This window comes from Meira miltonrushii (assembly GCF_003144205.1).
Source record: "Meira miltonrushii strain MCA 3882 unplaced genomic scaffold FA14scaffold_5, whole genome shotgun sequence".
NCBI classification, from domain to species: Eukaryota; Fungi; Basidiomycota; class Exobasidiomycetes; order Exobasidiales; family Brachybasidiaceae; genus Meira; species Meira miltonrushii.
The window spans coordinates 293,487-320,233 of record NW_020289947.1 but is presented as its reverse complement, the minus strand read 5'-3'; the positions used below and the strand labels follow the sequence as shown (position 1 = coordinate 320,233).

General features: G+C 43.3%; 10 protein-coding genes across 10 annotated transcripts; 5 read left to right on the top strand and 5 right to left on the bottom strand.

Moving 5' to 3' along the window:
* Positions 1-15: 15 nt before the first annotated feature.
* Positions 16-743, top strand: FA14DRAFT_181908 (uncharacterized protein; the record flags this gene model as incomplete). Its single annotated transcript, XM_025501150.1, has 3 exons — positions 16-346; positions 420-631; positions 702-743. 3 exons carry the CDS (start codon positions 16-18, stop codon positions 741-743), a joined length of 585 nt encoding a protein of 194 aa, XP_025352291.1.
* A 1,154-nt stretch (positions 744-1,897) lies between these two features.
* On the bottom strand, positions 1,898-2,899 carry FA14DRAFT_115681 (taurine dioxygenase; the record flags this gene model as incomplete). Its single annotated transcript, XM_025496122.1, has 1 exon — positions 1,898-2,899. A coding segment is annotated over one exon (1,002 nt), but the record flags the coding sequence as incomplete, so codon positions are not given.
* A 1,105-nt stretch (positions 2,900-4,004) lies between these two features.
* FA14DRAFT_162295 (uncharacterized protein) lies at positions 4,005-8,808 on the bottom strand. Its single transcript, XM_025499522.1, has one exon. It carries the CDS (start codon positions 8,790-8,792, stop codon positions 4,122-4,124), a length of 4,671 nt encoding a protein of 1,556 aa, XP_025352289.1. The 5' UTR covers positions 8,793-8,808; the 3' UTR covers positions 4,005-4,121.
* Positions 8,809-9,782: 974 nt separating this feature from the next.
* Positions 9,783-11,492, bottom strand: FA14DRAFT_127050 (uncharacterized protein; the record flags this gene model as incomplete). The annotated part of the gene is made up of 1 exon (XM_025496777.1): positions 9,783-11,492. One exon carries the CDS (start codon positions 11,490-11,492, stop codon positions 9,783-9,785), a length of 1,710 nt encoding a protein of 569 aa, XP_025352288.1.
* A 323-nt stretch (positions 11,493-11,815) lies between these two features.
* Positions 11,816-13,151, top strand: FA14DRAFT_192262 (uncharacterized protein). The gene is made up of 2 exons (XM_025501928.1): positions 11,816-12,266; positions 12,330-13,151. Exons 1-2 carry the CDS (start codon positions 11,912-11,914, stop codon positions 13,109-13,111), a joined length of 1,137 nt encoding a protein of 378 aa, XP_025352287.1. The 5' UTR covers positions 11,816-11,911; the 3' UTR covers positions 13,112-13,151.
* Positions 13,152-13,328: 177 nt separating this feature from the next.
* On the top strand, positions 13,329-15,473 carry FA14DRAFT_138513 (uncharacterized protein). Its single transcript, XM_025497061.1, has one exon. It carries the CDS (start codon positions 13,349-13,351, stop codon positions 15,353-15,355), a length of 2,007 nt encoding a protein of 668 aa, XP_025352286.1. The 5' UTR covers positions 13,329-13,348; the 3' UTR covers positions 15,356-15,473.
* On the bottom strand, positions 15,128-17,425 carry FA14DRAFT_83640 (uncharacterized protein). Its single transcript, XM_025502968.1, has one exon. The coding sequence runs from the start codon at positions 17,292-17,294 to the stop codon at positions 15,453-15,455; it is 1,842 nt and encodes a 613-aa protein (XP_025352285.1). The 5' UTR covers positions 17,295-17,425; the 3' UTR covers positions 15,128-15,452.
* A 297-nt stretch (positions 17,426-17,722) lies between these two features.
* FA14DRAFT_157921 (uncharacterized protein) lies at positions 17,723-20,683 on the top strand (the record flags this gene model as incomplete). Its single annotated transcript, XM_025497924.1, has 2 exons — positions 17,723-17,942; positions 18,006-20,683. 2 exons carry the CDS (start codon positions 17,723-17,725, stop codon positions 20,681-20,683), a joined length of 2,898 nt encoding a protein of 965 aa, XP_025352284.1.
* Positions 20,684-21,099: 416 nt separating this feature from the next.
* Positions 21,100-23,686, bottom strand: FA14DRAFT_150110 (oligosaccharyl transferase STT3 subunit; the record flags this gene model as incomplete). The annotated part of the gene is made up of 2 exons (XM_025497424.1): positions 22,039-23,686; positions 21,100-21,981 (listed from the first exon to the last, which is right to left on the bottom strand). The coding sequence occupies exons 1-2, from the start codon at positions 23,497-23,499 to the stop codon at positions 21,100-21,102; spliced, it is 2,343 nt and encodes a 780-aa protein (XP_025352283.1). The 5' UTR covers positions 23,500-23,686.
* Positions 23,687-24,742: 1,056 nt separating this feature from the next.
* On the top strand, positions 24,743-26,520 carry FA14DRAFT_181899 (protein phosphatase 2A regulatory subunit PR55; the record flags this gene model as incomplete). The annotated part of the gene is made up of 4 exons (XM_025501149.1): positions 24,743-24,827; positions 25,073-25,170; positions 25,242-25,392; positions 25,454-26,520. 4 exons carry the CDS (start codon positions 24,743-24,745, stop codon positions 26,518-26,520), a joined length of 1,401 nt encoding a protein of 466 aa, XP_025352282.1.
* Between the last annotated feature and the right edge of the window lie 227 nt (positions 26,521-26,747).

Here is a 26,747-nt window from a genome sequence, read left to right as displayed (position 1 = left end):
ACCACACAACAAAAGATGTCAACAGAAGCATCTGCAAAAGCAGGTGCAAAAGCCGGTCCAATAGAAGCCTATCATGAAAAATCCGCATTGAATAATGGATTCAAAGGAGCAATACAAGCAGGTGCATTTGGATTATTTGTTTCTGCAATTCAAAATAGTTTAGGAACCCATAAACAAGGTGCAATGGGAGTTTTTACCAGATCAGGATCTACAATCGGTTTGTTTACAGCTGTTGGTGCTGCTTTTGGTCTTACGGAATCTTTCGTTAGCAATTTTCGTCAAAGAGATGATTCGGTAAACGGTGCAGCAGGTGCATGTGCTTCTGGGTTCGTCTTTGGTGCTAGAAGTGAGTAGTTTTTCCAGTTAAGTTGCATTTCAATTCGCAGCACATTCTGACCCCAATCCTTCTCCTCCTTCAGCTGGTTCGGTTCCTACAATGTTTGGATCTTGTGCTGGTTTGGCTGCTTTGGTCGGTACTTTTGGCGCTGCAGGTCGTTCATTGACAGGACCATACTCGGCCGGTCTGGTTGATGCTGCAAAAGGAGACAATGCTCATTCCGATAACCCAAACGGACCAGGTGAAGCAGGATGGCGGTCAGAACGTGAAAGGAGGCGGACAAGCTTCTTCAAGGTGAGTACAGAGGAAAGCAAGTAAGAATGATGCGGTGATTGCTGACGATATGAACCCCACACTCTCATAGGAGAAGAAGCCAGTTGCAGAAGCCGAAGCAGAAGAGGAATGATGAAACAGCTGATCAAAGGTGAAACAGACGAACTCTGGTTGAGGGTGTAACTTTGGTTGTATCTGTTTGACAATACATAATCTCAATCATTGGAAATGTCGAGGGTGTGATTCGTGTGGTATTGCATACCGTTGCAACAGGAAGAGTATGAAATAGAAGAGAGTCTTTGATGGTCGGTACCTAGCTAGGGTCAGTTATCAGTCTCTCTAGCAAGAAACCTAGTTAGGGTTAGGATATAATCCTAACCCTAACTAGCCCAGTGGGCTTTACAATCAATACTAATCACTCCGACTACAAATATAACAGGCTGAGGAAAAGCAACTATAGGAATTCTAGTGCTTCTGCCTTTTACGCTTTTCTGAGTCACATATGCATCGTACATGGCCTGCGTTTAGCTTTACTCATGACCGTGATCTTATTGCGTCCATAGACAAGATGTCTTCACCTCAAACGACTGCACTGTTCGTCATAGATGTTCAAGTCGGCCTTGCCGATGAGGCTGACAGTGAAGTGCCTGATGCTGCCGCCATACGAGAAAGCATTAGATCGTTTGATTAGAGGTGTTCGCGAGTATAATCGTTCTCGTATAGTAAATAATACCGAAAAAGTACGATTAATCTTTGTATAACATAACGATCGTGATACTTAAGACCCTTTAGCAAAGGGAAAATCGACTTGGGAGCTAGTCTACAGGCCGAATGAACATGAAGGTTATTGGTACGTCAGTAAAGATGTCCGGAATACTTTTGAAGCCAATTCGGATTTATCGGATCGACTTAAACGAGAAGGGATTGAAAACTTTGTCATGTGCGGTATTCAGACCGAATGTTGTGTTCGATCGACTACCTTGGGGGCCGTAAAGAGAGGCTTCCAAAATGTCACACTTTTGTCCGGTGCTCATTCCACCTATCCTTCTCCCACGCAAACTCTCGATCAAATGAAAGAGACTGTGGAGATGGAAGTAAGGCAGAAAGGCGTGAAGATTATACCGTGGGAAGAATGGCTATCAGATCTCAAAAGACACAAATAAACAACAACAACGATATGAGGAGATATTAAATTGACTAATAAAACAGATGACAGGATATATTCATTACATGGTCGTGATCATTAAAGGGAGCATTCTTTCTCTATTGTTGACGTCCAGCAGCGGCCAAAGCAGCTCTTCGGCTTAGGCTGTTTGCATCAAAGTAAGGACGCTCGCCAACGCTGCATGCTCTTGTTCCTTCACGTGTAGCACCATCTAAATCATATGTTGCAGCATGTAGGGAAGATCGGTTATCCCAGATGGCCAAACTGTTTGGTTCCCAACGGAATCGTGTATGTAAGTCGTGGTTTGCGGAAATATGTTCGAATAGGTAATTCAAAACGTTATCACTTTCGTCAGGTGTGAGTTGATTGATGCGTTTCGTGAATTCCTTGTTGACAAACAATCCTTTCCATCCTGTCACGGGATTAGTACGAATGACTGGGTGAACGGCTGAGAGCGAATCACCAGTGTTTTCAGGTGATCCTCTCTGTTGACGGAATTTGAGGTTGTACTTTCTTGCAATGTCGGTGAAATATTGTCCTGTATGTGTGGCTGTCATGCCTTCCAAGAAACGTTGGTAAGCAGGACTCAAGCGGTCATATGCTTCGTATGCGGATGCCCATAGAGTGTCACCACCTCCTTCACGGGGGAAAGTACGAATAGACAAGCAAGCGTAGTCACTTGGAACGGGTTCAAATGTGATGTCTGTATGCCATAGATTCTTTTGCAATGGTCTTGATAGAACATCTCCAGGCTTCAAGTTAAGGATAGAATCACCATCACGTTTTGCATCTTTGTGGAAATCGAAATGGTTACTGACGACTGCGATTTCGTCACCGTGTTCTTGTCCTTCGTTGCTCAAAGGATGTACGTGAAGTGTGCTTGAGGCAGGTTTATGGGTAGACTTGCCCAAAGCATCAACCAAATCACGTTGTTCCTTAGCACTGATTTCACCAGCACGGAAGAATACAACTCCACGTTCAGCGATCAGATGTGCCAAAGCACGAATTTTTTCAGAATCTTGCATTACTTCTTGAATACTCAAGACTGGTTTGCCATCTGTAGAAACAGAACGGAATTCAGTTCCCGTGGCTGGAGTTGTGTCAAAGTTGGAGAATGTGCGTAAAGTATCAGAGATAAACGGCTGTTGAGATAATTTTTGTTGTTTTGCAAATTGATGGGTTGGTGGTGGTTGATGATGAGTTGAAGGTACATAAGCAGGCTGTTGTTGTTTATGACCGTGTGATACTCCTGATTCAACAATTGCAGAAGATGATTTTGTTGTGGAGATAAACCTTGTTGACCGTAGTGCAACGTTTGAAGAACGAGCAGAGGTTGATAATGCTGACCGTGAAAGTCGCAAAGCTGATGTTGAGGCAATCATTGTTGCTATGATATGGTGATCGTCAAAAGGATGACGATGTTGTTCTATAATAATTTGTTGTGGTCAGGAAGAAAGATTGGAATCGAACATAGACCTCCTTTCAAAACATTAACGGCCATCCGGGGAATGATTTAGATGCCCTCCATACAATGCACACGGCCGTACTCCTCCTCCTCAATCACACACCGCATATAGTCATACCGTGCTGATCAAATTCTCGATCTTTCGGGCAGTGAATCTTCCATTCCCTCTTTTACATGCTTCGGAAGCTGGGATGCGTTAGTCTATGAAGGGGTCCTGGTCACGCAATACAAAGGTAAAAATGGCTTATGGCCGTATGTATACTTATAACTCAGCCCATACTCGCTCTCCACTTGCATGACTTCTCCTTTGTATCATCTCATTCATCAGAAGCCATTATGACAACATCTCTGACCAAAAGCCATAAATTCACGCTACACTCAGTACCTGTAAGCCGGATTGATAAACAATACACTCAAAATTCGTAATTTCTTCTTCAAATCACGCAATACTTCAAACAAAGCACGCCTTATCTCCGGCTTCAGACGCCTTTGACGCGCTCGAAAAATCGATTGCGTGATTTTGAATTTTGATTGCGCAATTTCTCTACTGGCCGTTGTCGGCATTTGCTAAATCATGATTACTAAGCAAACCGTGAGCCGATGAAATGGTGATCGTCCAGAAGGGATGACCTCCTCTTCATGTGTGATGGTATATTCTATTCATAAGCCGATGTGGCTGAAATGACCTTTAACTCAGTGTCACTGTAGCAAGAGGTTGGACCTTACCACATCATTACTAGGCTCCAAGCAAGTTCAGACATTCATATTGATAAAGGATCTATTCTTGATATGAGAAATATTAACACATGATAAGATCAATGAGAGAAACTGAAGTCTATGTATATTAGGATTGATAATAAGAGTGAGTATAATGAGGGTTTCTAATTGCTAGTCTTCTTGCCACGATTAGTCAAAGGCTTAAACATCATCTTGAGACCTTTTGATGCAGGTCCAGTGATATAACCTGTTCCCAATCCGTAATGACGAATGCTGAAATACCAATAACAGAAGAATGCCAAGAAAACTTCGAAGAAAGTGAATCCCAAAAGAATGCCGTAGTTTTGCCATCTGAAACTGTATTCCGAACTGACACTTGCGGCAAATTGATCACCAACGGTAAATTGACAGAAACCACAATTGGACATTGCATCGCCATTGACCAATTGACCTCCGCTTGTTTGTGCCCATGCACCTGCATAAGCATCGCATGTTTGATTTGGTGGTGGGTTAAACCTGTACAAATCTTCTTCGCGGCACACAACAGGTTTATCGTGTAATACCGTGGCGATTTGACCTTTGACGTAATATGCTACTGGGTTGACATAGTATACGAATGAATGGAAAGGTTCTGGCATTTGCGATTGCGGAACAATGATACCTGCACCAATGAACAAGATCGGAAGGATGAAAGGCAATAAGTTTGCAGCAGTGACCGGCGTTGGACAAGAAGCAGAAAGCATAAAGGCGAATAAGAACATCCAAAATTGCATGGTAATAACGTTGAGATAGAAGAATCCTGCTGACCAAGAAGGTTGACTGTAGAACGGAATGAAATAAGAAGGCAAAAAGAATAAAACCGAACAAACAAGCGCAATCGGTACGGAGATCACCACAAAAGAGAAAACCAGAGCGTACCATGCGTAAACCTTTGATTGATTCTCTCGCACTTCGAATAACATTCTGATTGTGAAGAATTTGCTCAAAACGGTGTTGACCATAGCAGGCGTATTCAAAAGTACCAAAAATGTAATGAAAACACGATTTTGAAGATCTGTTGGCGATGTACCAAGATGTGCGAAACTTCCTCCGGCAACCAAACCCGTGACAAAGTTTGAGAACAAGACACCATAAGAGAAACTTGAATCTCTCCAAGCATCACGAATCTGACGGATGGTTACTTCCCTTAATTGAGTCATGATATTGGCGGAATATTGCGAAACAGAACGTGGATCAGATCGAGCGGGCCTGCTCTTGCGCTCTTCAACGATTTGATCGACATGTTGACGAACCTGGTGTGATTCGGGTGATTGTTGCCAGATGTTTCCCCAATCTTGATGTTTGCCTTTACCACCGCTTACGACCTCAAGGATATATTCGGCCGCATTCTCTTCCGGTGGACAAGCAGGTGCACCATTACGTTCAAAGTAATCACGAATCATCTCTGAACCACGACCACGTTCTTTACCAATTTGACCAAAGTAAGCAGTTTGACCTCCAGGTTTGAGTAAAAGAGCATTATCAAACGCTTCGAACAAAAGTGAAGAAGGTTGATGGATCGTACAGATAATTGCTTGACCTTCTTGTGCAAGTTTACGTAACAAACGAACGATCGAAGAAGCACCTGCGGAATCCAAACCAGAAGTAGGCTCATCAAGGAAAAGTAGAAGATCAGGTTTGGCAACCAATTCCACACCAATTGTAACACGCTTGCGACGTTCGACACCTAATCCTGCCCCTGGGGCACCGATCAAAGCATCTTGCAAAGGTCGTAATTCCAAAACGTCCAAAACATGTTCAACCGTTTTCATCTTTTCTTCATCAGAAACTTCAGCAGGTTGACGAAGACGGGCGGAAAATTCAAATGCTTCACGAACGGTGGATGTTGCCAAATGAATATCAGCTTGCAAAACCAAACCTGTTCCTTTTTGGAAACCTTGATCGAGTGGCTTTCCGTCGATCAAACGTTCACCAGAAACAACGCCTGCTACACCACGATCTGATAAAGCGCTCATCAATGTAGTCTTTCCAGCACCTGAAGCGCCCATCAAAGCTGTCAGTTCACCAGGTTTTACCCAACCGTCAACGTGTTGCAAAAGTTTACGTCCGTTGGCTAAATGCAAGTTAATATCTTTCCATGTAAAGATTGCACGAGATTCCATTGCTTCTTTGGAGAGATCGTTACTTGATTGTTTACTTGCGTTGACACCTTTTGTTTCTGAATCTTCTCTGCTTGGAGCTCTTGTTGAATCGCCTTGACCACCAGATTCGAGATCATTATTCTTGGGAGCAGCAGCGGCTTCTTCACCTTTGATTCTACGGCGAGCATCTGGTGTGTTTGCGTAAACAGTCACACCACCGCCTGATCCACCCCAATTGATCATTTCACTGGCCAAGATTGTTGGGATCAAATATAAAATCGAAAATGCCAAAAGGACTGCCCAATCATATGAAACATGATAACGCTTATATCCGAACGTTGTACCGAGATAATCCGCTGCTGTAACGACGATCGAACCTGGTCTTGATCCCGTCAAAGCACATGTTTGATAAGCAACATCGCGCACTTCGTTGAAAGGAACGATAGATTGAGCCTTGCAAGGAATATCGTATGCGATTTCATTTACCAACATACCCTCGAAAGCATAACTGATACCGTTTGAGTACGAAAGCCAAATGAGCCAATTCATTTGTGGTCTGCGAATAATATAACCAACAAAGATGATGATAATATTGAGCGACAAAACACTGAAACGAATTGCTTCGTTGAAACTTGGCGAAAATGCAGCAATCATACGATATAATGCTGTCAAATTGTAAGCAGCAAAGAAAACGTAAACGTAATAGATAAAGAATGCTCCTGCCGTTCTACGTAAATCAGCAATACCCCAAACGATGATCAAAGAAAGGAAACATTGAACCATCAAAAATGGAATATCAACGATTGCACGTGCTACCACAACAGCTGAAGGACGATGGAAAGCGAATTGACGATGACGCATTAACATTGGACGACCGGCAACTGCTTCAAAACCTTCGGATAATTGTAACCAACCGTTGAATAAACACATGAATAAGATCACACCACCTCTTGTGAAAACACCGGTAGAATCATAACCTTGACCGTAGAATAAAGCACTGATGATCAAACTTACACCAACGATTGTGAACAATTTAATTTGCATATCTTGTCGAGAACCCCATTTGATCAATAATTGACGCCAGATGCACGCTTTGATTTGTTCCCAATAACTGACAGTATAAGGTGATTTCTTGTTGACTCCAGTGTTTTTGTTACCTGCTGAAACACGTTGCAAGTTTTGTGCTTCTTCCTTTTCGCTTTGTTGAACGAGTTGATCGTAATTGGTAATTTCGTTCAAGAGGTTTGCATATAATTGACTGTTCTTCCAGTACTTTTCACGTTCTTCTGGTGTTTTTGGAACGGGTCCTTGGAAGTCTTTACGGATGACGGCTTGGTCAGGGTCAGTGACACCTGTAACGAAATCGGCAGTTGTTTCTCTGCTTGGTGCATCGTATCCCATTTCATAGAAAAATTTGCGTGCTTGATCACGGGGACCGTAATAGATACACCTTCCTTCATCTATAACAGCAATTCTATCGAAATAATCAAAGATAGATTCGGAAACTTGGTAAAGCGTTGCCATTGTTGTACGTTGAGAAAGATCGGTCATGATTCTCAAACTTCTGACGTAATCCAAAGCAGTAGAAGCATCTAAACCACGAGTACTGTTATCCCATGCAATCACAGAAGCAGATCCAATCAAAGCTTCAGAAATTGTAACACGTTTACGTTCACCACCTGAAACACCACGAACGAATGCATCTCCGACGATCGTATCACGAACGTGTGACATTCCAAACATCTTCAAGACTACATCTGTTACGGTATCGATGAATTGTTGACGTGTTTCACCTGATGGACGTTTTGATCGGGTGGGTGCTTTGTTCTTAAGTGCGAATTGCAAAGTTTGTCCGACTGTTAGAGTGGGGAAATGAATATCATCTTCATCACAGAAAAGTACTTCTCCACGCAAATTCTTTGAGATTTCTTCGGGAGTTAGACCACCATAGCTGATTGAACCAGTTTGTGAGACGTTGGTATGGTTACTTGCAGTCAATGCACGCAAAGCAGTCGAACAACCAGAGCCAGGACGACCAAGTACGAGTAACATTTCACCTGCGCGCAAAACACCATCATGACCTTGAATGAGAGGAGTAGAGGTGTTGAATGCTTTTCTGTTCATAAATCTACCAAAAGGTGGAAAGAAGAATGAAATTACGCCAAACGGATCTTTTGCTACTGTATTAAAGATTGCTTTTGGTAATGTTTTTACCAAAACACCACCACCTCCTGCACCCGGTGCTGTAACCTTAAGATCTTTCCATGAAACACCAACGGGTTTTGAAGGATCGATATTTTCTTGTTCTAATTGATAATAACGTGCTTTGATAAATGTTGCTAGATCAAATTCATCATCGGACGCATTCATTGTTTTTTCACTTGATGAAATTTGACCTTCTTCTTCTGAACTTTGTTGTTCGGCAATAGAAGCATGTTGTGTACCTCTACTTATAGTTTGTGCAAGTTTACGTCCGCCTGCCAAAATGCCACTTTGACGATCGGCACTTTGACTTCTGCCATGCTGTTTTTGACTTTGTCTACTTGTTTGACGTGCAATTTCGAAATCTGCTCTTGCTTGATTCACATTGACGGGTTCACCACGTTGTTCTTCACCCCATGTGCCCGTACTTGATTGTTGTTGAAGAGGCTGACTTCCGGCAACGTGCCTCTCTTCACTCATCACTTCTTCCATTGGTGATTCAACTTGAGGTGCAGACGTCATGATGGACAAAAGGGATTCAATGCCCTTCTGATTGCAATGAGAGGTCTTTATATGGAAGTTATAAAAGTGGGTTCAAGATCAATCGGATACAATTTCCGTAATCCATTTAAAAACAATTCACCGTATCAATCTCACACTTTCTATCCGATCTATATAGAAGCAATTTAAAATTTTTGTGTTGTTTCTATTTTATCTTTTTCTATGTATTATCGGGGTTAAAGCAGTATGACTGTGTCCGTGGATGTATGTAATGCTTCGTTAGTGGAGTGCGATTGTTGAATTTTATAAGATGCCGAAAGGATAGGGTGCTGTATGATTTGAATTGAATTTCGAAAGCAGGCAGGGTTGATGCAAAAGAAAGATTTACAGCGCAGTGGATGCATACAGAATAAAATTCATTGTTTTGATTTGGACCTGGATTCTCTCTTGCCACAGATTACGGCACAATATCCCATCAAGTAAAATAGAATCGGAGTTTATGCGGGAACACACACACAACATTCGAAGCAGATCGGATTTAGCCAAAACTCGGACGCGCGTCATTTCACCAACGAGGCACTATGCTAGCGTGCTGCAGGGTGAACTAAACTCCGCCAACGCTTTCGTCCGTATGATTTTGATGACTAGTTTACCCATCCTGCCAAGCAACGAGAATGCGGCACAATCAGTTAGGCGAATGAACCTCTTTTGGGTGCATTCCAAACGGGCCAACAACACTCTATCTCCATTTCTATGCTCAGCAATGATAACAAAGGATGTGATCAAAGCTCACACACCTAGTCATACCCACAATCTCCTCGGACCCATGGAGGCTATCATACTGACATTAATTTGATGCTAAGCAAAACTTTAAAAAAATGTCCGAACAAAGATGACTTTCTTTAGCTTCCTTGTCATTCATGCAATTACACTGAATACTTTTCTATAGAATACAATCATATCTGTGTGCACGTGCATCTCTTACAGACTGGTCGCCTGCTTCGTAGTCTCTTCCGCATCACGGCCACCATCTTCGTCAGAAGGGAATGAATCTTCGCTAATAAAAGCAGCAATGACCGTCCTTCCTGCAAATTGTCTACCAGCGATTGCTTGTAATGCATTTTGGCAAGCTTGGGTATCGTCAAACAAAACATACACTTTTCCAACACCTTCACGTTCCGTTGAACTTTCTTCTTCTTCACGTTTGATTTGTTTCCATGATTGTGCTGCTGATCCTTTACTAGCCGCTTCCGGTCTTGGAATACGCATATCCACCACTCGTCCATACCGAGAACATTCATCTCGCATATCTTCAACGATCTCTTGATATTCTTGTGCATCGACAAGCTCTTCTGCTGTAACGCAATTGAGCAAGACCATAGCTTTCGTTGGCTCTCCTGCACCAGCAAGATTTTCAGATGCTACACCTGCTCCAATTCCATTTGCGCCAGTCATGAGTGGTGCAGCATTGGCTCCAGTGATTGTTCTTTGACCGGTACTCGTTCCACCAACGCTTGCCCTTTGCACTAAAAGCTTTTTATCTCCTAGCTCCATATCATTCAAACCTTGAATGGCAAGATCCGTAATATTTGTATCGACATATTCACAAAATGCGAATCCTTTACTGGCTCCGTTTACGCCTGCTTCTCGTACCAAATTGAAACTTCGTAAATCACCAAATGATTTCAGCAATTCGATCACTTGGTCTTCTACCAAATAGGTCGGTAATCCTCCAATATAGATCTTGTTGGGACCATCTGGAACATTTGTAGAAATCACACCTGGAACATGTTTATTAGCGGGAGGATGTGGGTCCGGTCCGATATAATCCTTTGGTCTGCGAATCTTGATACTTTGACCTTGGTAGATAATACCGTCAAACGACATTGCATTCGTTGCTTCTCTCGTATCGCGCAACTCAATAAATGCATACCCTTTCTCTCCATTCACCTGCGCTGCAATCGCTGGATCGCCTTCTTCGATGGCAAAGTTCATCTTGCGCATTTGGTCGTTGAAGAATCGAAGTAGACTGTCCTCTGATGCATGCATACCGATATTTCCAACATACAATCTTCTAGCTTGTCTATTAGCTTGCGTTGCTCCCGTCGTGGCAGCGCCATTAGTTGATGCATCTCCTCCTGCTGCGCTGCCTGCCATGGGAACAGCTGTGATGCCACTTGATGCAGCTCCCTCCGCACCTCGGATCAAGCTAGCACCTTGCACTCCAAGTGTTCTTGTCTGTCCTGGAATGCCAAACAATCCCGTCGCTTTTGCTTGCATAGGTGTCATGGATTCGTATCCATCCGGTGGGAGATCCCATTTGCTATTCTTACGTACCCTTTCACTGATCGGCCTTGTGCCTGGAGGGGTCGGACTTCTTCGGATGCTAGAACTTGCTTCTTGTGATGGTCCATCTCTCCATCCTGCTCCACCTCTTCCTCTTCTATCGTCTCGCCGCCCTCCATAGCCTCTATCATATCGATCATGATGGTATCCTCCACCATTTCCGCGATAATCGTAATAGTATGGATCACGATCACCTCTTCTTGAGGAATATCCATTTCTACTTGATCTTCTATCTCTGTCTTCATCATAGTATTCACCTCTATGCCTTCGTGAGGAATGTCGATCATCATCATCGTATCTCCTTCTGCTCTCCCGATCTCCTCCTCCGTTTCCATTGACGTTCATGCCATTATTTCTGCTCGATTGTCTCTCTTCACCACGAAATTCTGCTTCAATCCCTTGCAAGAATGCTTCTGTGGCTTCATATCCGTTACTCATTTCTTATTCAGATGATCGAAGTTGTTACCATAAGAGAGAGAAGGTTTAAAGCTGTGTATGGCTAAATGCATGAATTGAATGGGCGGAGATTCTTGGCGCGTCTTTAAAAGTTGACAGCTATCACGTGTTACTAAATTTTGTTTTTTTAGCAGAAAGGCCGGCAACCCGGATTTGTCATCTGAGAAGGAAGAAGTGATGTTTGCTTACATCAAGTTTATGAAATAGCATACATTTAAGGTGGAGCCAAGAACAAAGACTTTGACAGGTTGATATTATATGCTATTCTCACAATTCCATCACCTTTCCTAAAGAACACGAATAATAAGATGGCATCTCTACGAACTGTCGGACCTTCATATCGGACAGCTATGTCCATGTCAGCACCACTACTATCAGCTGGCAGGAGGAGAGCATTTCAAACAAGTGCAAGAATCTTGGCCGAACAGGTAAATGATACAAAAACACAGAATAAACCACAATCATCAATCGTTTCGCCATCTCCCCTTTCACCTTCTACACCTCCACCAAAGGCACATAGTAAGACTACCGTTTTCTTTGTCACCTTACTTGGTCGCTTGATGGGTTACAACTCCACAACTTCGAGTGCAATCCGAATCTCGTCAGAGTTGTACGATAGATGTGCTGAACAGGCAGAGAAAGAGGCAGACTTCTGGTATGGAGGTGAGTATGGCTGTTCTATAAGTATGACGTCATATGTGAGCTAACATCTATCTATCCCTCTAGAATGCGGACTACCTCGATCTTACCAAAGCTGGTTCCAAATTACAAATTTACACGTTCACCTACTTCTTACCCGATTCCGTGCCTTACAACCCCAATCTACAGCACATGCCTACTCGCAAGAATTGATCAATCACTACTTCATCGATGCAGAAAGTAGGATGCGTGAAAGATTTGGCGTCCAGACATCAAGATTGGTAAAAGGTTATTTACGTGAAATGCATTCACAACAAAGAGGTGCAATCTTGGGAATGGATGAAGCATTGTCGTACAGTATCACAAAAGAAACCGATCGTGAACGATTTGCAGATGCAGATGCCGCTTTGGCAACCGCACTTTGGCGTAATTTGTGGGGTGCTGGTGGTTGGGGTGAAGGTGTTGGTGGAGTGAAGAGAAAGATTAGAGGAATTGATCGATTCTCCGAAGAAGAAAAAGCAGCACGTGAAAAAGCCGGAAAGAGTGCAAAAGAAATCGATGAAGAAGCTGAACAAGGTGTACCAGAATTGGCTTTAGACGTTGGAGCAAAACCATCCGAACGGGAAGATTATAGTCAAACTGCCACAAGCCAACTTCCCTCTGATAATCTGCATTTTGCCGTCGCACTGCAGCGTTTGGTATCATGGTACAGACGGGAAACGGTTCGCCTAGGCAAGATTTCTAATGAGGATTTGGAACGTGGAAGGGTAGGTGCCGAAGCGGTAAACCAGAAACATTCTAATAATATGCCACAAATGCTTGAAGAGCTGAAGAGACTGCCAAGTGTGGCCAACTTTTCAAAGATTTGATGGGAATACTTGTACATTTTTTGTTATGATTGAATGGGATGATTTAGAAACAATGATGATGATGATTAGTAACTTTTTTAGTCTGTGCATTTCGCATTAATCAATCTTCCTAATGCCGATCAATAAGTGAGGCTATACACGCGTATTAATGGGCGTGTTCGTAATTGTCGCGTGCATCTAAAGCCAAAATGCATTCTTAGAACTTTTGACCTTAACCCCATCAAGAAGGTGATCAAGATGGCAAGTACAGCAAAGACAAATGGCAGCTCATATGCTGCTGCAGAAGGCAGCAATGGAACAAGCCACACCATACAATCACATCCAAGACATGCATATGCAAAAGCAATTCTAGGCAAAGAATTATTCGGAAAGATTGCATCTTCACGTATTTTAGTAGTTGGTGCAGGTGGAATTGGATGTGAATTGCTGAAAAATTTAGTCTTGGTAGGGTTTGGACATGTGGAAGTGATTGATTTGGATACGATCGATCTTTCGAATCTCAACCGACAATTCTTATTCCAAAAAGTACACATCGGAAAACCTAAATCTTTGGTTGCTGCCGGTACCGCTCTACAATTCAACCCTTTGATCGACATCAAACCTCATCATTCGAACGTAAAGGATACAAGTCAATTTGGCTGGGAATACTTTGAGCAATTTGATGTGGTCTGTAATGCTTTGGATAACCTGGACGCACGAAGATGGGTGAACAAGATGTGCATCATGACTGGAGTGCCATTGGTGGAAAGTGGTACGACAGGATTCTTGGGACAAGTACAACCGATCGCAAGAGGAACAAGTGAATGCTATGATTGCGTGACAAAGCCCACACCAAAGACTTACCCTGTCTGCACGATTCGAAGTACACCTTCAACGCCTATTCATTGCATCGTTTGGGCAAAAACATACCTATTCCCACAATTGTTTGGCGCTGAAGAGGAAAGCGAAGATGCTGAATTGGACAAAGCTTTACAGGATGGGGAAAACGCTGATGAAGTCGCCAACCTGCGTAGAGAAGCAAGGGAAATGCGAGCTTTACGTGATAGTATCTTCCAAACGATCAACACAGCTGAACAAGAAGAGGACGATCTAAGCAAAAGAGTGTTCAACAAGGTCTTCAAGGCCGATGTAGAACGATTGCTGAGCATGGAAGATATGTGGCGTAAACGAACAAAACCTGTGCCGCTTGACTTCGACGCGGCAAGTCAGCAGGTGATCAATGGCGATGCTGCATCACAAAATGGAAATGGGGCTGCAGCTCCTCCTTCCTTGCGCGATCAAAGGGTTTTGTCACTGCAAGAAACTGTTGGGCTATTCGATCAAAGCTTGAATCGATTGGCCAAGCGTGCAAGAGATTTGGATTCGCTCAAAAAAGAAAGCTTATCTTTTGACAAAGATGATATCGATGCTATGGACTTCGTTACCGCCACAGCAAATTTGCGTAGTCGAATTTATCACATCGCTCCACAATCACGCTTTCAAGTGAAAGAGATGGCTGGAAACATTATCCCTGCGATTGCATCTACGAATGCAATCATTGCCGGGGCACAAGTCCTGCAAACGTTGCATGCTTTACGCAGAAAGTGGAGCGATGCCCGATTCGTTTCTCTGAACCGTACAAATGCGTCCAGACTGATAAGCAGTACTCCTTTGGAGAAGCCCAATGCAGGATGTGGTGTATGTCAAGATGACTATGTACGAGCAAAGGTGGATATCGATCGAACCACATTGGCGGATGTGAAGGAAGCAGTTTTGCAATCACGCGAAGAAGGCGGTTTAGGATTTGAAGTAGAAGGTATGGAATTATACGAAGGAGCACGTTTGTTGGCCGATGAAGACTTTGATGATAATTTGCCAAGAACGCTTGCAAGTTTGGGCATCACGCTTGGTATGATGATCACATGTGCAGATGAAAATGGTATAAAGGCAAATGTGAACATTTACATGTCTGCACGATCTAGCGGCGATGCTGAAAAGGTAGACTTTGGCGATGTGAACAAATTGCCAGTCTTACGGGCTAAGCCAACACTCAAAAGACCTCATCCAGATTCGGATGATTCAGATGATGTCGTGGAAGAAGTACAGGCGCCTGAAGGTTCGAGTTCCGCACCAAAACGCAAGAGAGAAGATGAAGAAGCATCTGCCGAACAAAAGAAAGTTCATGCTAATGGCGATTCAAATAAACGGGCAAAAGTAACACCACACACCGGGGCTAGAGAAGAAGAAGCTATCGAGCTAGACTGAGACATAATAGAATTACTTGATTGTACATTTCCGAAATCTTTCTACTTCATACACATTATTGTACAAAACTTCATCTGTTGTAACCGATCATTTCAATTCATCTTTGAGAACTTCTTTGTTTTCGCATTGTGATGAATCGCATCTCTGTTCCTCCGATCACTTGTGTGCCAGTTTTATTTTGCTGTGTTGATTCTGCTGATCCTGTTCGAACACGCTTTGCCATTCCTAATCCTCTTCCCCCAATAGCAGGCTTGACATTCTCCTTCTCGGTTATCGTTGAAGGCAGATTTGTTTCTTCATTACGTAATCGTTTCATACCGATCGATTTGTTTTGCATTTGTGGAGTTGATTCATACATTTCCGATATCGTTGCCGGTCTAGAAACGTAATTGAAGGTTGTCTCTTGGCTTTCATTGCCTGGCGCAGGATCATAAGCAGCCGTTCTAGAAGAGTCACTGTGAGCCATCATATGCGGGTTACTCATGACGGAATTATTGATGGAAAATGAATTACCTGCCATACTTAACGAATGTTCCAATGTTTCTTGTTCACGTTGTCTAATCATTCTTTCACGTTCTTGTACGATCGCTTCTTCTTGTTGTTCTAGCGCTCTACAAAGCTCCAAGTATCGTTGTCTTTGCTTTTCAACTTCTGCCATCTGTTTACCCCGTTCTTCTGCATCTTCACTCTTTAATGCGTCCATACTTTGTATCTCACGTTCATATTGATCGATGTGGGATTCTAGCTGTTCGTTACGTTCCATCGCCTGGGCCAACAAGTCCTGTAGCTTGTTCAACTCTTCTTCGTCCACCACACTATTGTGAGCGATAGCAGTCACCTCTCCTACAAGATCACTTTCGTGTAGTGTAGAAGTAGAACGTACGCTTTCGTCTTTGGCTGCGTTCTCCTTTGTGTTGATTTCATCTGTTGAAGAGATTGACTCACGCATCCTTCGACGTGCTTCTTGAATACGTGCCCATATCCTTAATGATTTGCCTTGTTTTAGCTTTCGGACATGCGTTTCGATTGTATCGTTTGTTCGATTCAAGACCACGACTGCTGGATGCATTGGCACTGCTGATGATCGTGTTGAACTTAGGGCCGCACTATAATCAGCCTTTAGCATACCAATGCTCAAAGGTGGGAACAGATCTCGTTGATACAAAGGAGCATCATCAAGCTTTCCAGTGTTGGTCGTTGCTGAACCATCTGCATTCTCTGCCACCAAATCTTCCATATGTGAAGCTGCCCTTCTGGCCAAATTGATACATTCGGTAGCCATTCTTTTTAATCCTGCATTGTAGTCCATCAGCTCGCGTCTGCGTTGTTCAAGTTCTTCGATCTGTCTTCTTCCGATTGCAGCATCATCAATTTCATTGTCCAATCGTGATCTGCGCGATGGCCCAGTCGAAGAACCAGGTAGGTAGACTTTTGGAAGTTGTGTTCGCAAGCTCTTTATACTCTCTTCTGTGAATTTGGCTCGCAGTCTTTCCATCTGTCGCTCTGATGCAAGCTTTTGCTGTGCAGCCTGTTGTTTGATCACAAGAAGATCCTTTCTTGTCTTTTGTAGTTCTTCTTTTGTCTTTCTCAAGGTGGTATTCGACACTTTCAGTTCCTCGTTCAAGGTTTCAACATTGGCTTTGCTGGCTTCTAATTTTCGTTCGCATTCAGCCCGTTTCTCTTCATCCTCTCTCCAAAATTTCTTTGTCCTTTCTACTGAGCTTTCTAGTACACGATTCTTGCTTGCTAGCTCTTCACGAAAGTCTGCATCTTTTTGTCTTTGTGAAACGAGAGAATGCAATAAATTTGCAATGCTCTTTATACTTGAAGAAGATAGTCCGTTTACATCTAATGGTTTATCGATCAATCCTCTATCTACTAGTAGAGCATTCACTTGTTCAAAAGCTGCTCCTGATTTCTCATCGTTGTTTCCCGTCATGATCGGTTGAAGGAGATGCTGTTCAGATGGAGGAAGTGAAGTGTTGATCAAGTGTTGGTTAGATGCAACACGTCTTCTTTCTCTTTAAGCAGAGCGCGTTTTAACACCTTTGAAAAGCGCGTTATGTCACGCGGCGACGCAGGAGACTTGACTCCCAGTTTCTGTGTAAAGTATCATTTTATGCGCCGGCGATTGATAGCATATCATTGCGGACGTATGCCAATAGATGAAAAGATTGGCAACTCGGAGCTTATCATAAATGCAGATCAAAGTCAAAAATAGCACAATTGTGCCGTGTAACTTGCTCCGAATGCATGCACAAAAAGTCGCAATATGCTCAATCTCAGCAATAAACACATTTGTAAAAATACTCACGGAAGCGACAACCCACTTTTCATCTTCATCACGACCATAACCGCACTCACACAATGAGACGATTATTCAGTAAACGCACAAATGAAAAAGTTGATGCTGTCATCGATCCGTACACTTTTGATGAAGACAACAGCAGAAATGATCACACACAAGAAATACTAATGGGTCACACAAATGGCTCCGCATATCAAGACATCTCAATCGGAGCAAGTAGAAGACGACCTGTACTTCGACGCATGATGAGCTTGGAATCGGATTTTCGCATTAGTCGTGGTGAGTTGAGATTGCAAAAGTGCTTTTAGACCTGCGTAGCTAACATTTATTTCATTTCCTCAGTGGATCTTTCACCTCTTACGCAAGACGATGCAAAAGTGCCAGCGCAATCTGAAATCACGAATGTTCCTCATGAAATCACAAACGATCTTCAGAAGCCTCACGAGCCCATTCGCCGCCAAAACTCGACCATCTCCTTTGCGCACCCTTACGCCGCTGAATCTGAGAACTTCCGTGATATTTCTTCTGCAGCTAGAGCTTATTTGCCCAATAGCACTTCCTTTCTCACAACTACCACAAGTGATGCTCGATTATACAATGGTCAGATGAGCAGCAAGCCATCTTCTTTTCAGCTAAGTAGCAAGCCTAGCGGAGAAATGAACTCGTGGCCATCAAGTATTCTCATGCACCCACTCAACACGATATCACAGAAAGCAAATGCCAGTTCTCCAATTCGTCGAAAGGTACCACCTTCCGACCAGATCAGTTGGAGAGAATCGCTAGAACAACAGCTCGGCTTAGAAAGTGAGATCGATAAGCAGGATTCATTTTACAACTTGGATCATTTCTCTGACCATGACATTGTTTCAAAAGATGCTGTCAGATCAAGCACTCTTGCTATGCACCGAAAACGTTCGGTTCCTGTTTTGAGAGGCGTATCACATGCAAACCGACAACGACAGTCTATGCTCGTCTCTTTGGCACAGAATGAGCCAGAAGTTGACGAATTTGGACAATTGATTACACCGCCCGCCAGCAGACTAAAACCTTACTCGACCAAAGTGGTGGCAAAAGCTGGCGTATCTACCCAAAATGACCCGGAGCCTGGTTTATTTTCTTCTCAAAGATCCGCAAAAACTACCAGAGCAAGCAACAACCGTGACACGTTTGGCATTCTCATTGGAGGGCGTAAAGAGACTTCGCCAGATCTACCGTGTAGCCTGCCACAAACGCCACCGAGGATTGGCGCCATGGCTTGTCCGCCCACACTTGGCTTAGATACGCCAGCATTGATTGGCACACAAAGCACATTTGGTGAAACGCCTCAAAGGGAAATTAGAAGAGATTTTCTGCATACGTCCATCTCTTCCTCAAGATCAACGAGGAGTAGATTGCGCATGAATGATGCAAAGGAGATCGTTTTACAGCCTTCTCCACATTCGAGCACATTTCGATTTCCTGCTCTGTGTATAGCTGCAATGGACAGAGCGGAAGCAATGGCAGAAGCTCTTGCTTCACCACATTATACAGATAGAGCACAGCTAGGTAACCATTCACCTTCGATTTCTCTCGCCTCAGCTCGTTTTGAACGACCGTCGACTGCTGCTTCACAAGTATCGGAAGAGCAAGATCATGCTATGCAAGTCTTACTTGGCTCTCCTATAAAGCTGACGAGCGAAGAGCCTGGAGGTGCACAATCAAATTTGAAGAGCAGATTCAGTTCTTCGTCGGACTCGTCTTTTGTACATTGTGAGTCCTCTGATGAAGAGAGCAAAATTGAAGCTCCCGAAAGAACTTTGATGAAGGAAGCAAAAAGTGATACGCACATCATCATGATGGACAGGTCTAGAAAGCCACGCTCGCTCTTTGAGAGTGAGAGCATGCCGACTGTCAAGCTGGAAGCGATTGATCAACTCCCAGTGACGCCGCCAAAGCGAGCGGTAGAAATCGTCAAGGCGGACAAAGAGGAAGCTCAAAGGCCAGATGTTGAACGCGCAAGTCTTGCTGTAACAAAACCAGTTCCAAAGAGTAGTCTTGTGGTTTCAAGCATTATCGAGCAGCAAGAAGAGGTAATGCAAAGATTAAGGAGGAGCAGCAAATGGAGTCCCGCTAATATCAAAGGACTTTCCCCTACCTTGGAAGCGAGATCACGTTCTTCTTGGACATGGGCTGCCTCCACTGATGTGGAACTGGACTTGCCGAGTGATCAAGAAGTCCAAGATCCCTCAAGCATGGATAAATGCGTGGATTGGGATTGCAATGCTGTGTCTTATGACGCAAATGCAGCTCTCAATCCGATTGTAGATGTAAATCGCAAGCCAAGCTCTTTAACATGCAGTGAATCGCAGACCAAAGCAAGCTCAGACGGAAGCCATGACGCAAAAACTCAAAAGAAGTCATACATGGTTGATAAGGCCGTACAGACAGACGCTTGTCCACCTCCACGACCAGTTCGTAATGAAGCACGAAGAGTGGACTCGAAAAAGACTCAGAAAGCTGTGACTCCAATCAAGCCTCCAGACATTTGCATCTTGCTTGCTTCACCGCGAAGAGGTGACGATCAGAATCCACTGGATGGCTTGAGCTTGAACGTTGGGTTGGGCATTGTCTCAAACGAAGAGGATCCCAATGAAGGCACAATGGATGAATCTTTATTGACACCTAGGGCTATTGAAGATCCAATTCCCATACACGAAGGATCAAATACGACTCTCGAGATTTTCGATCAAGAAATGGATGCGTTAATTCAAACACTTTCTTCAACATTTACGCCAATCGCTAAAAAGTACAATGGCATTCCTCTGACATCGGTGAGTGAAGAAGGTTCGACGGAAGTACTCGATTCTCCACCTTTGTCATCATCTACTACCGTGACAATCTTACAAGCACCACGAGAGAGCACAACAACGGCCACCATTGAAGCAATGATTGAGCAATTGCGAGTTGCACAACGTACGCCCGAAAGATTGGTATTAAACAAAGGTGGAAGAAGACACGAAAATAGAGCACAGCAGGATTAGCATGCGATTTTCCATCATTAGTAATGTTCATCTCACAACGATTGACACTGTAGCCATAAAAGCATTTTCTTAATCCATATCAAATACCCCAAATAGAGATACCGAACACGGGCAGAAAAAGACCACATTTCAGAGAATGAGATATAATTAATCTTCCATCAAAGGATGCCTTCTTGCACTCGATTGAAACGGGAGAAGCAAACGACTGTATTGTCGTTTACAACTATTCAAAGAGTGTTTGAATAAGGCTGAAGATGGGTATGTGAATTTTCACATATCAACTCGATCACTATCTTCCCTTTCTTTAAAGCAGTATTGTAATAGATTAACGGATTTAATAATACGTCCTAGCGTATCAAGATGTACAAATAATTTTTTCTCCGGTCTGGCCGTCTTTGAGCTCCATATTGACCTTTCTATACACTTGCCGATCTCTTTTTTCCTCTTGCGGCAGAAGCCGAAGAACTTCCTTTTGGTGGAACGGCAGCAATTTTCCTTCTCTTTCCTTTATTGAAAGCGTTTGCTGCAGGAAGTTCTCTACCTAGAGGATCCTCTTTCTTTACTTCATAAATACGAACGATCCAATTTTCACTCGTGAAAGCTTCATCAAGATAATCCAACGTTGGCGAAACGCTTGCTGCTTGTGTTCCACGTACCCGGTCCATTCCTGGCCTTCCGTTGAACAAATCATTAAATCGATAATAACTCATCTTGTACATCAAACTTTCTCTCATCGTCTTTGTTGCACCATCATCAATTCTATATTGACCTTGTGGAGTGAAGAAATCCACTTCACGAATCTCTTCTGGCCAGATACCTTGAGCAATTCGAATCATCCACAAGAACTTGTTGATATCATCACCACTGTAACCCAAAAGACCACCAAACATCACCAAAACATAATCTACATCATGTTTTTGCATGATCGAATAAGCCTTATCTTCGGGAGAGGACATTGCTTTTCCAACAGTGGCGATATGGGTATTGTTCCAGGTATTGTTGTCAACCAATGTTGTACGGTCACTGTACAATGCGATTTGATATCCATAATCCCACCAAGACATAATCTTAGCATCAGACGCTGTATTGCGTCGTAGCCAATCATATGCTTCCCGGAAGTCATCGATGATATGTTGACTGCCATCAGGGTTACGCGAGGCCAAAACGATTGAAGGTGATGAATAAGCCGTTGAAGTGACGAAAGTGCAATGCAAAACGTAAACAAACAGCATCAAAGTTGTGTACACCACCACAACAGCACGACTGTCTAGACCGTATATTCCCAACATTTTTGGTGACTGTCTAAAGGACCAGGGCTTGCCTGCTTCTTCAGAAGGAACAGCAGATCCGTTGACATGTCCGTCAATAGCGCTGTCATCGGTAGCATCGGTAGAATCAACAGACGAAGAAGGTCCTGCCTTGTTTGATTTGCGTCCTGACTTGCCCTTGCTTCTTGTTTCATTCTCAACGAGCTCCTCAGCAGTTGACTCAGCTGATTCTGGCTCTTGTGGATCCAAGTATGCATCCAAAAGGGCACTGATGGTGATTGCCGCTGTAACACAAACGACTGGTGTAAGAGTCAACATCAAACGAACCATGACGGATGCGAAGTAACTTGCCATAACAGCGTAAATGATGACGAAAATATGTTCATCGCGCAATTCACGGAACATCAAATAGACTCCCGCTGGGAATAACCAAACCAACATTTGCAAATCGAAAAAGAATGCTGGCCATGCTGGTGGTTGATGTTCAGATACGGAAGAGATGATTGGAATGTGCTTGCGTGCATAGCCTGTATCCCAAAGAGAGTAGAATCTTCCTGACCATGGTGCAATGTAACCTCCGTATGTCAAACCAACGAGAGCGGCAAAGCTGGCAAGAAAGACAAACCCGACAAAGAAGCGTAGCAATAGAGTGAATTGCTTTGAAGGAACGTGCGATCGAACCAGTTCGACAAAGGCGACCAATTGAAGCAAACCAAACACTCCCAAAGCGGCCATATGTTCACTCGTTCTGAGGGGTAAGAAACCGACAAAAGGAATTTGCATACTTGCCAGTGTGCCCACGATATAGAAGGAGCTGTATGCGACATACAAACGTGTGCTAAAGCGGCCCATCAAGACCAAGACAAACGCATGCAGAGGCAACATGTTTGTGATAAAGACGTATCCACCCCATGAAGCGACCATGTAAAAGTAAAAGATGGCGGTTACCACACCCCAGACGGCGGATCCTTCCTTCAATGCTTTGATCCAGAGATAGAAAGTAATCATGAGCAAGAAGATGGCAATTGCTTCGTTATCGTATGATCCAGCAACTGAACGAGAAATGTAACCTGGTGCAATAGCGATAAATGCACCTGCCAATAATCCTGCCGATTCATCTTTCATCGTCTTTGTGAACATGTACGTTGACCAAGCAGTCAAACCTGCAAAACCAGGAGCCAAGAATACACAAACATCACGAATATGGACGTTTATGTTGAAAAAGTGTAAGAAGTTATGAATTGCACCGCTTGTAGCCATCAAACCGGGGTAGAGCGTTCCACCTGCAGCTCTTCCTAAAGGATACCAAGCCGTTGGATCGAACCAATTCCAAAATCTATAATAACCATCAATTGTTAAAACACGAGAAGCACGATAATTGAATGCAGGATCGAATTCGTGAATGATTGATTCATGTCGAATAACGGCAAACAAACGAGAAGCAACTGCAGCGCCAAAAACGATGGCAAAGATTATTCCTTTTAAAGAATAGTCAACTGCTGCAAATGTTCCAAATGACCAATTTACCGGAGTATAAGCAGACCGCATACTTGTGTGTAAGTAAGTGTCTGATAGTTGGAATGGTAAGAGAGGGGTTATCCCGTTTGCATTTGATGATCTGGAAGCTTTGTCCGCACGAGCCTTAATTTCCAGAACATCTGCTGGCCTTCAATGCTTCAAATGCAAGTCGGCACACTTTTACGCTAGCTGGCGCTTATGAGGGAACACGTGCAAAAGGTCCGTGCGGGCAAGCTCTTCATCATGCTATTTCCAATGACGGTGATCTTTCGAACATGTGGGGAACATTGAAGATGTCGTACGATGCTGATCATCAGGTTGTAAAGAAGGATGGGTGATTCTTTGAGGCTGTTTAAACTTATGATTCTACAGTATATACCCTACTGAAATAATATTATAGGGCGGGATGCTGGCAAGCTGATCACTTTAATGAATACAGATCAACATGTGTGATATTAAGAGCACGTCACACTCACACCTCTTCAAACGATCATTCTCCTCATCAAGATGTCTTGCTATTTGTCCTCGGGTAAATGGCATCCTAGCAAATGTCTGTGCGTTTAAAAATGACCTGACGATCTATGTTGCCCAGTCATACGCGTGTGTTTACACCCCAGCATGCCAGGCTTAGAACATGCCCTTACCGATTTATCATTGTACAATTGCTGCTTACACAGAGAGTGCGGCCGTAGCCTTGTGTTCCGTTTTGGCTGCTGCACCGTGCATTCATGTGTATATGCGTGTGTGTGTGTTTTGTCGATGCTGTCATATTCCAATAAGGGGGAGCAATCAATTCTTCACAACTCCTATTGCCATCATCAACCACAAATATCTGCTTCAGTCGATTCTGACTCCTTTTTGTCACTGCAAGCGCACAAAGAAGGCGTCAGGAAGAACTATACAATCAATTAAGCCTAGGGAGAATTATTCTCTCTCAATTCGTATCTTCTGGGCTATCGGCGATCAAAAATAATAAAAATCCTTATCCGAGAACAACGCGAGAAAAAAGGAAAAGACAAATTTGATCGCCAACGAAAAAACGCCCGCTGAGCTCTTATTTACGCCTTTCTCTTTGAAAAGCAGGAAAAAGGGTGTTTTGTTTGGTTAAAGTAAGGCACAGTCAAGAATACCAAGTCTTGTTGCTTTTGTAGTCTTATCTTCGTCAGGAAAACATCTGTCATTCTACTATAGGTCAAAGACAAGCAAGCAGACCAGTTGACTCTCTTTGCAAGACCAACTTCAGTACTTTAAACTCTCAACATACTCTGTCAACATGGAGAAAGAGGGAGATCCATCCGGCGGATGGCGATTCGCACAATGCTTTGGTGATAAGGGAGAGGTGGAGGAGATAACAGAGGGTGAGTAGAATGCTATTTGAGTTGTGTTGGGAGTATGGGCTGGTGTCAGAGAATCATCTCTGATGCTGCAATAGTGTGTCCTTTGTGGTAATGCCAAATTGTACGGAGATCAAGGCTCTTGCCCGCAGTATCTAGCGAATGCATAGCATCACTGAACCTACCAGTACCAATCTATACTGGAAGCGCCGCACGTTACACACTCTTGTTTCACGCATACTGATCCAATCTTCCTTCTCTTCCTACAGCCGACATTATATCGACCGTTGAGTTCGACCACACAGGTGACTATTTGGCTACTGGAGACAAAGGAGGGAGAGTCGTATTATTCGAGAGGAATGAGTCGGTAAGTATCGATGCATGTAAATGCAATATTGTGAAAGTTTGCTGATCTTGTACACCATTCCAATCTCATAGAAAAAGGGCTGCGAATACAAGTTCCACACAGAGTTCCAAAGTCACGAGCCTGAGTTTGACTACCTAAAATCACTAGAAATCGAGGAAAAGATCAACAAGATCAAATGGTGTCGGAGACAGAATGCAGCACATTTCCTATTAAGCACAAATGGTGAGTAGCAATGCAATGTCGACATGAAGCGCAGTATGCTAACTTTCTTCCTTGCAAACAGACAAAACGATCAAACTTTGGAAGGTGTTTGAAAAGTCTCTGAAAGTGGTGTCAGAAAACAATTTGAGCAGTGATACGTTCCGGAATGCATCACATGCTTACAACCCGGAAAATGTTCATCCTAGTCTACTACCGACCTTGTCTCCGATCGCAGGAAGTGGACAAAATTTGCGTCTACCTAGCCTAACACATCACGATACCATTGTCGCAGCAGTTCCGCGCAAGATCTATGCTAATGCACATGCATACCACATCAACTCCATCAGCGTCAACTCGGATGGGGAAACATACATCAGTGCAGATGACTTGCGGATCAATTTGTGGAACTTGAACATAAGCGACCAAAGTTTCAACATTGTCGATATTAAGCCAGTGAATATGGAAGAATTGACAGAAGTCATCACAGCGGCCGAATTCCATCCAATCAACTGCAACAACTTTGTATACTCAAGCTCGAAGGGAACGATAAAGTTGGCAGATATGCGAGATTCAGCACTTTGCGATCAACATGCCAAACATTTCGAAGAAGATGAAGATCCAGCAAGCAAGTCCTTCTTTAGCGAAATCATTTCGTCGATTTCTGACGTCAAGTTCAGCAGAGATGGACGGTATATCCTTTCGCGTGATTATCTCACCTTGAAGATTTGGGATATCAATATGGAAAGCAAGCCTGTGAAGACGATACCGATTCATGAACATCTACGTGGAAAATTGTGCGATTTGTACGAAAACGATTGCATCTTTGACAAATTCGAAAGTTTGTGGGGACATGACAACAAAAAGATCCTTACGGGAAGTTATAACAATTATTTCCACATCTTTGATAAAGACGATGAAAGTGATATCGTTTTACAAGCTGACAAGAGCGCATTCAAAGCAAAGAAATTGGCAGGACACAAAAAAGGCAAAGGTCAACATAACAATAGCGCAGCCGCTGCACCAATCAATACGGACAATATTGACTTTAACAAAAAGATTTTACATGCAAGTTATCATCCACGCGAGAATACTGTTGCCATTGCGGCCACGAATAATCTTTTCATCTTTTCGGCCAATAATGCAACGTAGTTTGGGGGATTCAAGGATAAACAAATGAGGGGGGTGGAAAAGTGGTGGACGAAGAAGGAAAAGAAGAAAGTGTTGGAAAGGGGAAGAGGAGGGAAGAAAAAAAAGAAGGCCAGCAAACATTATAGACATTGCCAATTCGCAACAACGTTATCCGTATTTATTCTTATTTTCTCTTTTTTCAAAGAATTTGATTCCTATCAATTACGCATTTTTTCATTCATTCTCTT

Bases quoted from the DNA above. Each gene is read 5' to 3' on its own strand.
- FA14DRAFT_162295 (XM_025499522.1), bottom strand. From the start codon at position 8,792: ATGGAAGAAGTGATGAGTGAAGAGAGGCACGTTGCCGGAAGTCAGCCT.
- FA14DRAFT_192262 (XM_025501928.1), top strand. From the start codon at position 11,912: ATGGCATCTCTACGAACTGTCGGACCTTCATATCGGACAGCTATGTCC. The intron at 12,267-12,329 runs GTGAGTATGGCT...CTATCCCTCTAG, and splicing joins GGCAGACTTCTGGTATGGAG to AATGCGGACTACCTCGATCT.
- FA14DRAFT_138513 (XM_025497061.1), top strand. From the start codon at position 13,349: ATGGCAAGTACAGCAAAGACAAATGGCAGCTCATATGCTGCTGCAGAA.
- FA14DRAFT_83640 (XM_025502968.1), bottom strand. From the start codon at position 17,294: ATGACGGGAAACAACGATGAGAAATCAGGAGCAGCTTTTGAACAAGTG.